The sequence below is a fragment of the Mustela nigripes genome, chromosome 6 (assembly GCF_022355385.1).
Source record: "Mustela nigripes isolate SB6536 chromosome 6, MUSNIG.SB6536, whole genome shotgun sequence".
NCBI lineage: Eukaryota > Metazoa > Chordata > Mammalia > Carnivora > Mustelidae > Mustela > Mustela nigripes.
The window spans coordinates 134,437,207-134,452,334 of NC_081562.1; the positions used below are offsets into that span (position 1 = coordinate 134,437,207).

General features: G+C 44.6%; 1 protein-coding gene across 5 annotated transcripts; it reads right to left on the reverse strand.

The window, feature by feature from the left end:
* Positions 1-112: 112 nt before the first annotated feature.
* Positions 113-4,785, reverse strand: RPP38 (ribonuclease P/MRP subunit p38). 5 transcript variants are annotated; one of them, XM_059404261.1, is made up of 3 exons: positions 4,684-4,778; positions 2,354-2,452; positions 113-1,059 (listed from the first exon to the last, which is right to left on the reverse strand). In XM_059404261.1, exon 3 carries the CDS (start codon positions 1,043-1,045, stop codon positions 203-205), a length of 843 nt encoding a protein of 280 aa, XP_059260244.1. In that variant the 5' UTR covers positions 1,046-1,059; positions 2,354-2,452; positions 4,684-4,778; the 3' UTR covers positions 113-202. The 5 variants fall into 5 exon arrangements, with proteins under 5 accessions (XP_059260244.1, XP_059260245.1, XP_059260246.1 ...); XM_059404262.1 differs by lacking the exon at positions 4,684-4,778 and adding an exon at positions 4,578-4,598; XM_059404263.1 differs by lacking the exon at positions 4,684-4,778 and adding an exon at positions 4,283-4,554.
* Between the last annotated feature and the right edge of the window lie 10,343 nt (positions 4,786-15,128).

The window sequence follows — 15,128 nt, forward strand, 5'->3', positions numbered from 1 at the left end:
ATTTTTGTTTTGATATTCATGCTTTTGAAAATGTTCTGCACTTGTTTTTAAGCATCAGCCTATTTATAGTCTTACACATATGAAAGAAATGTTACTAAAAGTATCCCAAGAATATATGTAAAAATAACACATTTTATTAGCTTCAAGGCTTCTTTACAAAGCGTCATTTTACAGCTCTGTGATATGACAAGTTTAGATAAAATTACTTTGAAGTTTTTTTACCTTTGGGTGGTTTCCTTATCTTATTGGGGTTTGGAATCACTTTCTTTATTTTAAGGGGTTGTAACACTATAGCCTGCTGACCTTCAACAGGCTTCCTTTTATGTTTAGAGAGGTCTTCAAAGGAAGTCTCCAAAATTTCTTTGTCTTGGCTTTCCAAAGATGCAGTGTCTAAATTTTCCATGGACTCTTCCGGTCTGCCTTGGAGCCATGGTACGTGTAGACTGGGTACTCGGGGAATTATGGCTTTGACTTCATCAATAAAGGCAGTGGTGTCCTTTCTGAACCCCAGGGCCAGGACACATTTTAAGCCAATGACCGGTGCGAGTGTCTCGCTGAGACGGGGAACCTGACAAGCAGGAACAGATCTGCTCAGACTTAACTGAATCAGGTGTGAGGTGATGAGCGCAGGCTTGGCTGACTTACACACGAGTACCAGCAGCAGCCCGTTTCTTTCCAGAGCTCTGGTAACTTCATTAACGCCAATGGCCAGCTGCTTCCTGACAGAGACAGGAGTCCAGCCTGACCCCTGCTCGTTATCTTCTGGGTGTTTCTCCTTCAGCTCCTCACTCATACCAACCTCTGTGCTACATTTGTCTGGGCTTTGTTTTTTTAAAAACTGCTTTTTCTTTTTCTTCTTATCCTCTATCTTCTGAAGCCCAAGAGATTTAAATCTGTCTTCAAGGGTCTGTAGTATGAAGTGCATGTCTTCTCTGTCTAGCGCGCTCCAGCAGACAGTGTATGGGTTATTCAACGATGTCTTTACTGTTAAAGGTCTTGTCTTCCGAACAGAGCCCCTTCCTGGAGCTTGAGGAGCTGCAGCCATTCTGAAAATCTCTCCTAAAGCAGCAGAGGACAAAGTAAATTTGTGTCACTAGCAATGCATGTTGAAGAATATCCTATTTGTACTCTGATTCCTGATAGGCTATAGCAAGCCCGACATTATAGAACCAATGACATGACCATACGCTAAAAGCCTCTCTTAAGAATAAGGAATTTATTCTCCCCATTTTTTCATGACTTTGTCTATTCATATACTGGTAATATATAAGTATTTTGCATTACTGCAATCGCAGTGAAATTCTACTGATTTCCTTTATTAAAAATGTTCCGTGTTTCTACCTGTCCATGATTATCTTTTTTAATGACTGTGCAGTATTAATCTTACAAATCTGTTACCATTTTCTTTTTTTTTTTTTTAAGGATTTTTATTTTATCTATTTGACAGATAGAGATCACAAGTAGGCAGAGAGGCAGGCAGAGAGAGAGGGGGAAGCAGGCTCCCCGCTGAGCAGAGAGCCTGATGTGGAGCTTGATCCCAGGACCCTGGTCATGACCTGAGCCGAAGGCAGAGGCTTTAACCCACTGAGCCACCCAGGCTCCCCCTAGTACCATTTTCTGAGTTGCTCTCCATTTGGGCCTCCATCCCACAAAGACCCCTTGAGCGCCTCCCATGTGCAGGCATTCTGGTTACAGGGTTCGGCAGTGAACAAGTCCACCTGCATGGAGCCCCCAAGCTGTGCAGGCCCGGGAGCCTCTGCTCTTCATCAGCCAGGTGTGGGTGTTCAAGAACCAGAATAGTAATCTATGCACCCGATCAGAAATTCCAATGATACTTTCATTCTATACCCTTTTAGAAGTCTCCCTCCCTCCCTGGACTCTAAGCTGCTTGTATATCCGTCCTTAAACATCTCCTATGTACACAGGTGTATATTCCCCCTTCTTAAGCTCACAGCTTCTGTAGCTGGCAACTTGATGAAAACTAGGGAAATTTTGCAATGAAACTTAAAAACACTAATCTGTTAAAGAAAAGTAAGGATTCTTTTTGGGAAAATGTTACAAACAACTGACGTAGGGAACATATCCTGGCTCTGCTTCCCAGAACAAGCGTGTTTCTCTTCCCTCAGTTTTATTCCTCACTAAATCCTGGTGCTCAGCTAAGAACTACAGTGACCTGCGTGGCAAAACTGAAGGAAGTTAAATGAGCCAGCCCCCTGAGAAGTCTGGCATCTGGAACTGTCCCTATTTTCAGGTGATCTCTCCATCCAGACAGTCCCTCATTCCAGGTGGTCATTTGTCCCACTGAGGCCTGCCTTCCTCCAAATGCCCCATGCACAATTAAACTTCCACTCACCAGGCTGGCTACTGATGGTAAAGAGCAGGCATCTTCACGGAGTGTGTCAGAATTTAGAAGGCATTTTCTCCATGTATTAACTTGATTCTCACAAAATTCCTACAGAATTGCCCAATGTGTGGGGGAAGAGGTTAAAAGTCGCAACTGGTTTTCCAAACCCAAAGTTTATGCTTTTTCAATCCTGGCTGTACCTCAAAAATAACCTGCTACCTTTTAAAACATCCAGATGGTTGGTCCTTATCCCAGATATACTGAACTAGAATCCCTGAGAATAGGACCAGGGCACCTGTATTTGTGAAAAAACAAAAACAAAAACAAAACCGTCCAGGTGAATCTGATCCAGAACAGGGTTACAGCAGGTGGGGTAGGACAGGATGCCTCTTGACCCTGGACAGCCATGAGAAATGGCCTCCTGACCTCCACTGGTCTCCACTGCACTAAGTAAGTCACATTCTAACAGAAATCCAAAACTCAGCAACTCAGGGCAGGGTCAACCTCCTTGCTACCTGCCATACATGCTGCTTCCTCCATTCCAGCCCCTCTGCACAGCCCTCCTCATCCCCCATTTTCTCCATGTTCCCCTCCAGCTCATGGAGTCAGGAAGTAGCTCAGCCAAATCCGGTTGGGATTGGTAAAGGCTGGCATCAGGTTGAAGGTGGTCAGGAAAATGGGCAAGACAAATACGATCTAATAGAGCCCTTGCCAAACTGCAAGTCAGCTTATGGGCCTCAGCATTCAAACAGCACAGAAATCCTTTTAAGTATGTTGTGGGTCCCAGAAGGAGAGCAAGCGAGGCATGAACTCCTGTCTTCAGAATCGGGAGGGGAGGGACTGCGAGCCAAGTAGTTTGAAGAAGCAGAATCTTAGACGATATAATCCAAAAATAGTACTGACTGATGAGAAGGTAACGGTTTTAGAGGAGAAAAACAGGAAGGCTTTGTTGAGGTGCCTTTTGAGCTAGGTTTTGGAGGCATTCACTACCTACAGGATCAAGGGCAAACCCTTTCAGGTGACTTACAAGGCCCTCACCTTACACTGGCCTCTCCCACCATGCATAGTTACATCACCACTGAACCACTTACTGTTGCTGAACAAGGCCACCAGTTTCTAACCTCCATGTCCACATTATTCCCTTCCACCTTCAGCCCTACAACCACTTTTCCTCAGCAAGTATTTCTGGATTATCCACAACGCACCAAGCCATAAAGTATTAAAGTAAAAACAGTTAACTAGGCCTCAAGGTGCTTAGCATCCATGAAAAAGACTTATCACCAGGTAATAAGATGTGCACAGTCGAGTCCAGGAAATAGCAGAAGCCTAACTTAGTTTAAGGGGTCAGAAAAGAGGTCCTGGAGAAAGTGACGTTTTAACCTACATCTGAAGAGTGCCTGCCAAAGGGAGTAAGAAGTAGAAAGAGTATCCCAGGGAACAACATTAACGAAATGAAGTTCAGTTCAGTTCAATGTCGCTGGGGCAGAGATGCTAGAGATGCTGAGGTATTAGGTAGGGAAAGGAAGCAAGGACGAGAGGTGAAGGTCCTTGCAAAGCTTGTAATGGGAAGCAATTGTAAGGTATAAAAACAGAAGTGCCGCGCCATGATTTCAAAGGCATTGCAACAAGGTCTTTGCGGATTCCCGGCCTGGAAGCCTCCTTTGCCAAGAGTGAAAGGCGCAAAGAGGTTCCCAGAGTAGGCATGATGCTGGCCTGCACTAGAATCGCCGCAGAGGGGATGGGGCTGAAATACTTAAGAGGTAGAATCTACCAGGGTTGCTGCTATCCGCCGGAGTAAAACAAGGAAGGACTCCGGTCTCCAGATCTGGTAGCGAAGAAGACAGTCGCAGCTCCCCTTGGTTGCATTCCTGTCCCAGAGTCCCCGTGTTTACCGTCCTTATCTGGAGCCCTCATTCTTTACTACTTAAATTCGCCAACCTTTTGTGCTCCGTCCCCGGTTCTAGGCTGTGGCGCACTGAAGGACCAGGGTGGGCTTTCTCTTACTATCTCCCGTACCCTACAGATGCTCAACTCCAGACAGGAGAGTAAACCAAGGCTCGGAGCAGGAAAGTACGCCAGTTCCCACGGGGGTGGCTCGGCGGGAAAAAGAGGGGTCTCGGGCAAGACCTCTGGACCTCGCATGCCTGCAGCCCTCCGCCGCCTCCCAGGTTGGACCCCACCCGGGGGCGCCCCTCCAGTCCCCCTACGTCCTCTGCAATCCGCTCCCACTCACGAAGGAAACCGCACCACCGCCACGTGCGACGCGCGTGCGCAGAGCCCTCGCCCTCCCTGGCCCCGCCTTCCAAATGCCCTGAGAGCTTCGCATCTCATCATCTCACCTTGTCACTCACAATGGAGAGTGTCAGCCCACTGAGCCGCGAGGCCCGAACTACAGAAGCCCCGCGTTTGGGAATGGGGCAGGGAGGCTCAGGACCCAGTCCTAGAGCGGCAGTGCGCAGGCGCAGCGTCGGTCTCGCGAGACCTCGCGGTTGCCGTGGTAACGCGCGGTTCACAGGCCGCGCGGCTGGTTTGGGGGGCTGTTCTACCGCCGGTAGTCGCCGGAAGGCTGGTTCTCGCATAGGTTGCCCGTTCCATTCTAATCCAATTTCTGCCTTTCAGCGCCCGGCAGTCTTAGCGCCCTCATTCTTCTCGCTTTTCTGTATTTGGCTTGCCTAAGGGAACGCGAAACCCTAGTCCCTGTCCGGTGTACCCATCTCCGTCCACTCTCCGGCACCAGAAAATCAAGATAGACGGGGGGATGAGGGGTGGTTTGAGATAAAAATGTGCCTACAGGCAACAGTGTAGGCAATCTTGAGCCCCCCTGAAAGAGGAGAGTGAAGGCTTCTTTGTGGTCTGCGACAGCAGCTCTGAAAACTTAAAACGTCTGCAGTAGCTCCTTGGGCCGGTGGAAACTAAAGGTACGAATGGAGTCGCTGGGGAATCGCGGACAACTGTAAACAGCTGAAGGACATTTGCAAGGTCAGGCATCTGAATCTGTTGATTTATCCGTGGTGAGAACTTAGAAGAAAGTAGGTTGCTTCTGACCTAAAGAGCCTCCTCCCTCGCCATCCCAGTCCTTTCTCTTTTCCAGCCTAACTTATTCCCCCTTACTTTTCCTGTCTCCTTTTGTCTCAGAACTTTTCCCTTCTCAATCTCTTCACTGCTCATTTGGTTTTCCATTTTTAAATCTATTTTCTCCATTTTCAGTTTTTATCACCTACATGGTACCTAACTGACCATAAAGAAAAGGAAACAAGCAACAACAACAAAAAGTTTTCCTTTTGGTCAAAGATTTCTGCAGGTTACACAGAGTTAAAGTAAAATGTGATTTAAAAAATATATATAATTAAAAAATTAAGTAGAATGAAGTTACAGCGAGTTTGAATGTAGCAAACTTTTGTTTTGTAAATGAACCGTATTGGCTCATGATAAACTGCAGACATCCAGTCTCAGATCTAGCTTACTGTAGTCTTAGATCTAGCTTTCAAACTGTAAGAGTAATTTGGACACATATATCTAATTGAAATGCTAAAGTCATGAGAAAGAATTGTGCACAAGTTTTTGTCCCCCTAAGGTGCCAGAGTGTAGAGTTAGATTTACAGCATCATTTCAGTTCACCTTGGCTCCATGAAGATTACCTCCCATTACATCCCACAGCTCTGGAGTCAGTTTGCCTACTTGAAATCCTAGCTTCATCTCAGGCTAGGCATGTGACCCCTAAAGCAAGCTAATGAACCCTCTCCATGAAGTGATAAAAATAGTACCTGTTGTGCTTATCTGTGTAATCTGTGTAAGATGCTTAGCACAGACCCTGGCCTGCAGAAAGTGCTTGATAATTCTTTGATGAATCTAGTGACAACCTGAATGAGGAGATAATAAAAATTAACAGTAGCCTCTATGACTTTCGTGCTTGTCCTGTTTTGAGACTACCAGTATGATCTCCGCAAGAACTTTGCTAAAATGATGGTGTTTTTTTGTTTTGTTTTGTTTTGTTTTTTTAATGATGGTGTTTTAAAGGTAATTTCTCTCATTTGGATCACACAAACATTACAAGAAAAAAGTAAGCAATCATCCCGTGGTCCGATTACCTCAAAACACATTTCCTTTCTGTGTTCCCTTGTAATTTGTTTCACATTTATACATGCATTTAAATTGCGAAATAATAACACAGATTACATATTGTGATTTTCTTCCCATGCAACACTTTTGAATGTGTCTCACATTGTCTTCAAGGTATCACTTTTTTTTTTTTTAAGATTTTATTTATTTATTTGACAGAGAGAGATCACAAGTAGGCAGGGAGGCTGGCAGAGAGAGAGGAGGAAGCAGGCTCACCGCTGAGCAGAGAGCCCAATGCCGGGCTCAATCCCAGGACCTGAGATCATGACCTGAGCTGAAGGCAGAGGCTTAACCCACCGAGCCACCCAGGTGCCCCTCAAGGTATCACTTTAACTCATATGTGTATATACCTATATACACATATACACACACACATACATATACCTATATATATAAAATATCTAATGACAGCTGCTACAATTATTTTACCCTGTGAAACCTCAATTTGGTTTTTGAGTAATAAAATGTTCTTTTTATATTAACTCTAGAATTGGGCTGTTGTTAGATTTATATGCTTGTCATGTTGTAAGAGTGGCTTAAGGGACCTGGTGATAAATCATGTCATGAGAGACAATGTAAATGTGTAAATATGAAGTGTTTCAAGCAGCTAAGTCACAGCTGGTGGCAGTGCCACATTTCTGTAGATAAGGTCAGTAAGGAGAAAAAGCATCTATTTGGATTTAGACCATTTATTTTACTTAGAAGACAGCAAAAGCAAGATCAGCAGGATCTTATGCCCATGAGACAACATCCCTAGTCCCAGAGATCAATTAACCATGGATGTCCTGAGTGATGTGTGACTCTGAATTAACAAATCAGCTTTACGCTTCAGCTCAGTGGAAGCTTGCTTCTCCCTCTTCCACTCCCCCTGCTTGTGTTCGCGCTCTCTATGTCTCTCTCTGTCAAAAAAAAGAAGAAGAAGAAGAAGCCCACCGCTGTACCCTAAGGTGGTGAGGGGATGCAGGGAAAGGGGAGGGCAACATGAAAAGCATTAGTCTCCACCGAAACCAGAGAAATGGAAGAGAAACATTTTTGTGGAAGTTTCCCAAGAGATATGGACCTGGGGCACTTGGGTGGCTCAGTCAGTTAAGCATCCAACTCTTGATTTTGGTTCAGGTCATGATCTCAGGGTCATGAGACTGAGCCCTGCTCTTTAAGATTCTCTCTCCCTAACCTCCCCCACCACCTCCCTCTCTCTCTTTCTGTCTCTCTCTCTTTCTCTCAAACCAACAAAAAAAGATTGTGACCTTGCTCCAGGAAGATTCCCAGGCGTTCTGCCATGACTCAGACTGCAGTCAAGCCTTTCCTACATGGCTGGGTAGAGACATGCAAGGTGGTCAGGGGCCTTGGCAAGAGCTGTTGTTCTTTTAAAAAGGAGGGATTTAAAAGACCTTACATCAAATGGTCACAAAGTTGTTTGGGATGTTTTTTTTTTTTTTTTTTTTTTTTTTTTAAGTAGACTATTTATTGGAGTTTTATTTTATTTTTACAGACAAAAGCCTAATGTGATGAGCACCTGGGTGGCTCAGTTGGTTAAGCAGCTGCCTTCAGCTCAGACATGATTCCAGAGTCCTGGGACTGAGTCCCGCACTGGGCTCCCTGATCAGTGCGGAGCCTACTTCTTCCTCTCCCTCTGTCTGCTGCTCCTTCTACTTGTGTGCTCTCTCTCACTCTCTCCGTCAAATAAATAAATAAAACCTTTAAAAAAAATCTAATGTGATATGATGCTAGCCTTTAGATTTTACATAGGTTCTAAGGAGCCAGCAACAGTACTTTTGGAAATAAAGTGTCTATATGATACAAAATCAGCTGCAGGTAACTTCAAAATATGCCATACATGTACATAAATATAATTTTAGAATTATTTAAAGTATAAAAATTTATATGAATTTATCTCAGAATTCTTTCTGAAGCAATATGAGAACAAGCGGTTGAGAAGCACTTTTAATGTAGAAATGTACAGATGTCTGTAAGCATGAATTAGGTGAAAAATATAAATAGCATTTTACCTTATTCACCGGTTTTAACTGAGCATCTTTTATATGTCAAGAAATGGGCCAGATGCTACATACATAAGAATGTTTCCTTCCTTCCTTTTTTTGACAGATAACAGGATTTATTGAATTCTAAGTATTGGGGATAAAGCAGTGAAACGAACTTCTAATGGAGAAGACAGACAATAGAACAGAGAAAGTAAAATATATAGTATATAGGTGATGAAAAGCACTGTGGGAAAAAAAGATTCAATGCAATTCCTATCCTATTTTTGTTAAATTAGAAAAACTCATCCTAAAATTCATACTGGATCTCAAGGAACCCCTGAATAGCCAAAACAATCTTGGAAATGTAGAACAACATTGGAGGACTCACACTTTCTGATGTTAAACAGTTACTACAAGTCTACAGTAATCAAAACAGGGTGGTATTGGCATAAAGACCGACAGTGGAATAGGGAGCCCAGAAATAAACTCTCATATATACGGTCAATTAATCCTTGACAAAGAGGTCGAGACAATTTAATGGGAAAGGAACTTATTTTCAACAAATGGTGCTGGGAGAACTGGATATCCACATGCATATGAATGAAGTTGGACCATTAATTATATCCCATTCAAAAGTTAACTCACAGTGGGGCACGGGGGTGGCAGTCAGTGAAGCATCCAACTCTGTTTCTGCTCAAATTGTGATCTCAGGGTCATGATCTCAGGGTTGTGAGATCAAGCCCTGCCTTGGGCTCTGCACTCAGCATGGAATCTGCTTAAGATTCTCTTCCTCTGCCCTTCCCACTTGTTCGCTTACTCTCTCTCTCTCTCCAAAATAAATAAATCTTTAAAAAATTAACTCAAAGAAGATCAAAGATCTAAACTTAAGGGCTAAAACTATGAAACTCTTAAAACATAGGGAAAAATCTTCATGACATTTCACTTGGTAATGATATCTTGGATATGATCATAAAGGCACAGGTAAAAAAAGAAAAAATAGATAAAGTAGATCCTCATCAAAATTAAAACTTTTTGGGGTGCCTGGATAGTTCGGTTGGTTGAGTGCCCGCTCTGGATCTCAACTTAGGCCTTGATCTCACAGTGGTCAGTTCAAGCCCTATGTTGGGCTCCATGCTGGGCTTGGAGCCGAATTTTTAAAAATTATAAAATTTTGTGTGCATCAAAGGACCCTATCAAGAGAGTGAAAAAACCCACAGAATGGGAGAAGATATTTGCAAATCACATCTGATAAGGGATTAATATTCAGAATATATAAAAACTACAACTCAACAAGAAAAAGCAAAACAAACAAAAACCCCCATGGGGCACCTGGATGGATCAGTCTGTAGAGCATTCAACTCTTGATCTTGGGGTTGTGAGTTTGAGCCCCCCAAAAAAACCAGTTCAGGGGTGCCTGGGTGGCTCATCAGTTGGGTGTCTGCCTTCAGCTCAGGTTGTCATCCCAGGGTCCTGGGTAGAGCCCGTGTCAAGCTCCCTGCTCTGCTTCTCCCTCTTCACAAGCCCCCCACCCCTCAGGCTCACTCTCTCTCACTCAATCTCCCTCAAATAAATAAAATCTCTTTTTAAAAAATAAAAAATGGGGACGCCTGGGTGGCTCAGTTGGTTGGACGACTGCCTTCGGCTCAGGTCATGATCCCGGAGTCGCGGGATCGAGTCCCACATCAGGCTCCCAGCTCCACGGGGAGTCTGCTTCTCTCTCTGACCTTCTCCTCACTCATGCTCTCTCTCACTGTCTCTCTCTCAAATAAATAAATAAAATCTTTAAAAGAAAAAAATTAAAAAAAAATTTTTTTAAATGGGCAAAGGACTTGAAAAGACATTTCTCCAAAGAAGAGATGCAAATGTCCAATAAGCACATGAAAAGATGCTCAACATCCTTAATCGTTATGGAAATGCAAATCAAAACCATGATGAGATACTACTTCACATCCATGAGGATGGCTGTTATTAAAACAACAGATGGTTTGCTCTTTTGAGCACTCTTGATTTTGGCTTGGGTGGTGATAACCCCATGTCAGCCTCTGTGCTCAGTGGGGAGTCTGCTTCTCTCCCTCTTCCTCTCCCTCTGCCCTTCCCCCACACTCATGCATGCACATGCACGTGTTTTCTTTCTCTAAACAAATTTTAAAAATCTTTAAAAGAAATAAAACAGGGACGCCTGGGTGGCTCAGTGGTTGGGCCTCTGCCTTCGGCTCAGGTCATGATCTCAGTGTCCTGGGATCGAGCCCCGAGCTCTCTGCTCGGTGGGGAGCCTGCTTCCCCCCTTCTCTCTGCCTGTCTCTCTGCCTACTTGTGATCTCTGTCTGTCAAATAAATAAATAAAATCTTAAAAAAAAAAAAAAGGAAAAGAAAACAGCAGGAATGCCAGTGTGACTCAGTACCAACATCTGCTACAACATGGATGAACTTGAAAAACATTATGCTAAGTAAAATAAGCCAGTTGCAAAAGGACAGATATTGTGCAATTACACAAATACCTAGACTACACAAATTCATAGAGCTAGCAGGTAGAATAGAGGTTACAAAGACTGAGGAGAGAAAGGAATGAGAAATTCTTTAATGAGTACAGAGTTTCCATTTAGGAGGATGAAAAATTTTGGAAATGGTGGTGATGGCTACACAGCATTTCAAATGTATTTAATGCCACTCAATTTTTCCTTGAATGCCTTTTTTTCTTCTCATTCTCATTTCTTCTTTACTGTTTTTCCTCATTTTCCTTTAAAAATTTTTTTCACCCTTTTTATTTAGTTTGTTAGTATTTGGTTTTGTTTATTTGTATGCTTGTCTGGCATTGTGTTTTGATTCCATTATAAAGATCAGTTCATCAGGTGGACTCGAATTTATTTTCTCTTGAGGTGATGTGGGCCAAGCTTCTCACCAGCTTCTCCCAATTTTAAGTCGACCTTGGGATGCCTTGACTCTGAGGTCATTAGTAAAGTCCACCATGCTGCTGGGCCTCTCAGCCGTCTCTGCTGAGGAGGAGATCTGTGTGGGCAGTCACTGGCCCTCAAGGCCATCGCCAAGTGTAATTTGACCAAGCTGAAGTTGGCTTGGCACATCCTGCCTTAGGAAAGAAGTAGTCGTTAAGATCAGTGACGAGGTGGGGTGCTGGGTGGCTCAGTGGGTGAAGCTTCTGCCTTCGGCTCGGGTCATGATCTCAGGGTCCTGGGATCGAGCCCCACACTGAGCTCTCTGCTCAGCGGGGAGCCAGCTTCCCTCCCTCTCTCTGCCTGCCTCTCTGCCTGCTAATGATCTCTCTCTCTCTGTGTCAAATAAATAAATAAAATCTTAAAAAAAAAAAAAAAAAAAGATCAGTGACAAGGCTTAGTAGAACTCCTCCAAACTACAGACTGTCCTATGAAATAAGAATGAAGAAGGCCTTGAACCATCCCAAAACAATCATTTTAAAGTGATCTGGACTGAGTAAGCCCTCTGCCTTGTCGTGGAGTACTCCAGTGAAAGAGAGGTGCTTGAGTTCCTAGTGGCTCGTGGAAGTCTGTAAGAAAGGCCACAGGCAAATTCTGTCAGATAATGTCTGTGGGTACAGTCCCGAGAAGTGTGTTGTTCATAGAGTTAAAGACAACACCTGCTCTTGGATGCTGACGTGATAATGAAGTTTGAAGACTTTGGCTCCGGTAAGAGTTCACCTTTGGGAACAACGGGATACTTCCTTTGGCAGCACCGCCCCCCCCCCCATGCTGCCCTGGAACTCTTCCAGGGCCAAATAAGATGGACCTGCATGGAGGTGTGGAATCTGAGGGCCATGGTGTAGACACGAGTCAGCGGACCCCTTCATGGAATACACCGTATCCGTCTTTACATTCCAGGGAAGGCAAAAAACTGCTCAAGAAATTTCTCCTTCTCAGTCCCAGCAAGAGAGCACTTTGGAGCTCAGGATCCATTGGTGAATACATGTCATGGGGAAGGACTAAAGCCTTATGTGGAGCCACTCCTTGACTACAGGGAAGCTGGGCTGGGTTGATGGTGTCTGTGTGTCACACAGGGGAGAGATCCAAGACTCACCAATGGGCCGTAAGGGCAACAAAGTGATGGCCACCCATTTGCTCCCAAGTCACAAGAGAGCCGAGCTGGAGGGCCTAACCCTGCAGGAGCCTAGGGCTGCCACGGCCTCTGCTCTCCTCCACACCCCACCACTGCACCCCAATCTCCCAACAAGACCCCATCTGCACCAGGGATCCACGTGCCACAGCCCAACCAGGGCTCAGGGCTGTGCCCCCAGAGGGGACCTGTAAGGGGCCCCGGCCCAGCACAGACTCCCACAGACTTATGTCCCTCTGGCCCCTTCTTCCACCCACACATCAGAAGCCATGGCACAGAAGGAACCAGTTCCCCCCCATGCTGTGTCCAAAGGAAATTCCTTTCACCTGGCAACTTCCTACAGGTGAGCCACCCCCTACTTCTGACAACAGCCAGGACCTGCAGGGAGCCCCTGGGAACTTCAGCAGGTTCAGGTTCAAGTTTGTACTGAGTCATCTGTGTTTCAGGTTTGCCAGAGGAACCTGAGAGCAGACACTGACAGGAGACACTCAAACCTCCCAGGATGGGAGCAGAAACTGTGATAAAGGAAACATGTGGGGAGGCCAAGTGGTGCTCTCTACACTTGACAGGAAGGATTAAAAGCATGAACTTCATGAAGCCCTGTTAGAAGGTACAGGAGGCCCGCTCTGTGCTGCCAGCAAACCGTAGCCAATATGGGCTGAAGCAAGAAATTTGTGCTGCTGCTGGGTGTGCAGGGCCTGCCGGCCAAGGGGATTTTGCACCGTGGACAGAGGGGGTCCAAACTCTCAATGGGGTTCCATTTAAGTGAAGAGCCAAGTGCGCCCCTGCGGCCTTCAAAACCACTGCCCCCTGGGCGCCTGGGTGGCTCAGTGGGTTAAGCCACTGCCTTCAGCTCAGGTCATGATCTCAGGGTCCTGGAATAGAGTCCCGCATTGGGCTCAGCAGGGAGCCTGCTTCCTCCTCTCTCTCTGCCTGCCACTCTGCCTACTTGTGATCTCTCTCTGTCAAATAAATAAAATCTTTAAAACAAAACAAAACAAAACACCACTGCCTCCCAAATCACTTAAACTTGACTTGGCTGCCAGGAGCCTCCCGGGAGACAAAAGGAGAAGAGGCCACCGAGCCCCCTCCCCAGACAATACTGCAGAAGCCCCACCGCCTTGTTTGCATTTGCATGGGGGCCCCAAGGTTCTGCGGTGCTTGTGGGGGAGGGGAGTTGGTGTTTCCAGAAGGCAGCTTGGCAAGGGAGGGGAGCCCTGAACAGGTAATTCCGGGAAAAATCTCCTGGGTGACTTTCACTGAGAGCTTCACTGGAGCTACATCTAGTGCCAAAAATAGTTCGGAGTTTATGGTAAGAAAGCGGGGTGCTACCAACATGTGCTCGCACGCTCAATGCTATGACACTCTGACTCCAAGTGGAGAGTGGGTGCAATGAAGTAGTTGCGCTTTACCTGTGTTTGGCTGTGGCCTTAATCACAGGGGTTGGAAGTGGAGGAGGCAGCAAGAGGAAAATCAGCTGGCCCTGGTGTGACCTTCTGTCATTTGTGATCCTCCCCATTCAACACAATCCACTCCAGAATACAGTCAAAGGAGGATGCTCTCCCGACTTGTTTTCTGCACTGGCATCATGCTGATACAGAGAAAATAAATATATAAAAGTCTAAGGAAGGGAAATTACAAAGTAAACATGGATGGAAAACACTCTCAAAATATAGCCCACAATCTAGTAATGCATTTAAAAAGAGAGAAACATTTCGTCAAGGTAAGCTTGAGATTAATAAGGAATGCAAGGTTGGTTTAGCAATTGAAAAATGAATTAATGTAAGCCATTTCTTTAAAAGATCAAAGGATAAGGGTGCCTGGGTGGCTCAGTTGGTTAAGTGTCTGCCTTTGGCTCAGGTCATGATCCTAATGTTCTGGAATAGAGCCTGAGTTGCTCCCTCTCTCAAACAAATAAAATCTAAAAAATAAAAAAGATTAAAGGAGAAACAATATGATTATCCCAATAGAGGATAAAAAAGCTTTTGATGAAATTCTACATCCATTCACGGGAACAAATTTTGCCAAACTACAAATAGGAAGAAACCTCCTTAACGTACTAAAATATATATATCCTCTGAAATAAGCCAGCTGCAGTGAACATAATACATTTGATGGTGAAACTCCAAAAGCATTACCTTTAAGAAACCATGTACTACTACTCCACTCATTATTATATGTAGGTCCTGGATAGTGCAAAAAGGTAAGGAAAAGAAAGATCTGAGGATTGGAAAGAACAAAATGAAACTGTCATTATTCATAGACTATTGTTTGCTAAATAGGAAGCCTAAAATAATTTACTGAAAAATCATTAAAACTTCAAAGATTTATCAAAGTTGCTGGAATGAATTCCCTTTCTCTGTACTAGTTACAAAAGGGCAAACAATGAAATTTTTAAAAACACTTCATCTAACATAATAAAAAATTATAAAGTTATTTAAAAAGAAATTCACATGGAGCGCCTGGGTGGCTCAGTTGGTTAAGTGTCCAACTCTTGATTTTGGCTCAGGTCATGATCTCAGGGTTATGAGATCAAGCCCTTCATTGGGCTCTATGCTCAACGGGGAGTCTGCTTGAGATTCTCTCCCTCTGCCCCTCCCCCC

Excerpts from the sequence above, each read along its gene's own strand:
- RPP38 (XM_059404260.1), bottom strand. The coding sequence starts at position 1,045 with ATGGCTGCAGCTCCTCAAGCTCCAGGAAGGGGCTCTGTTCGGAAGACA.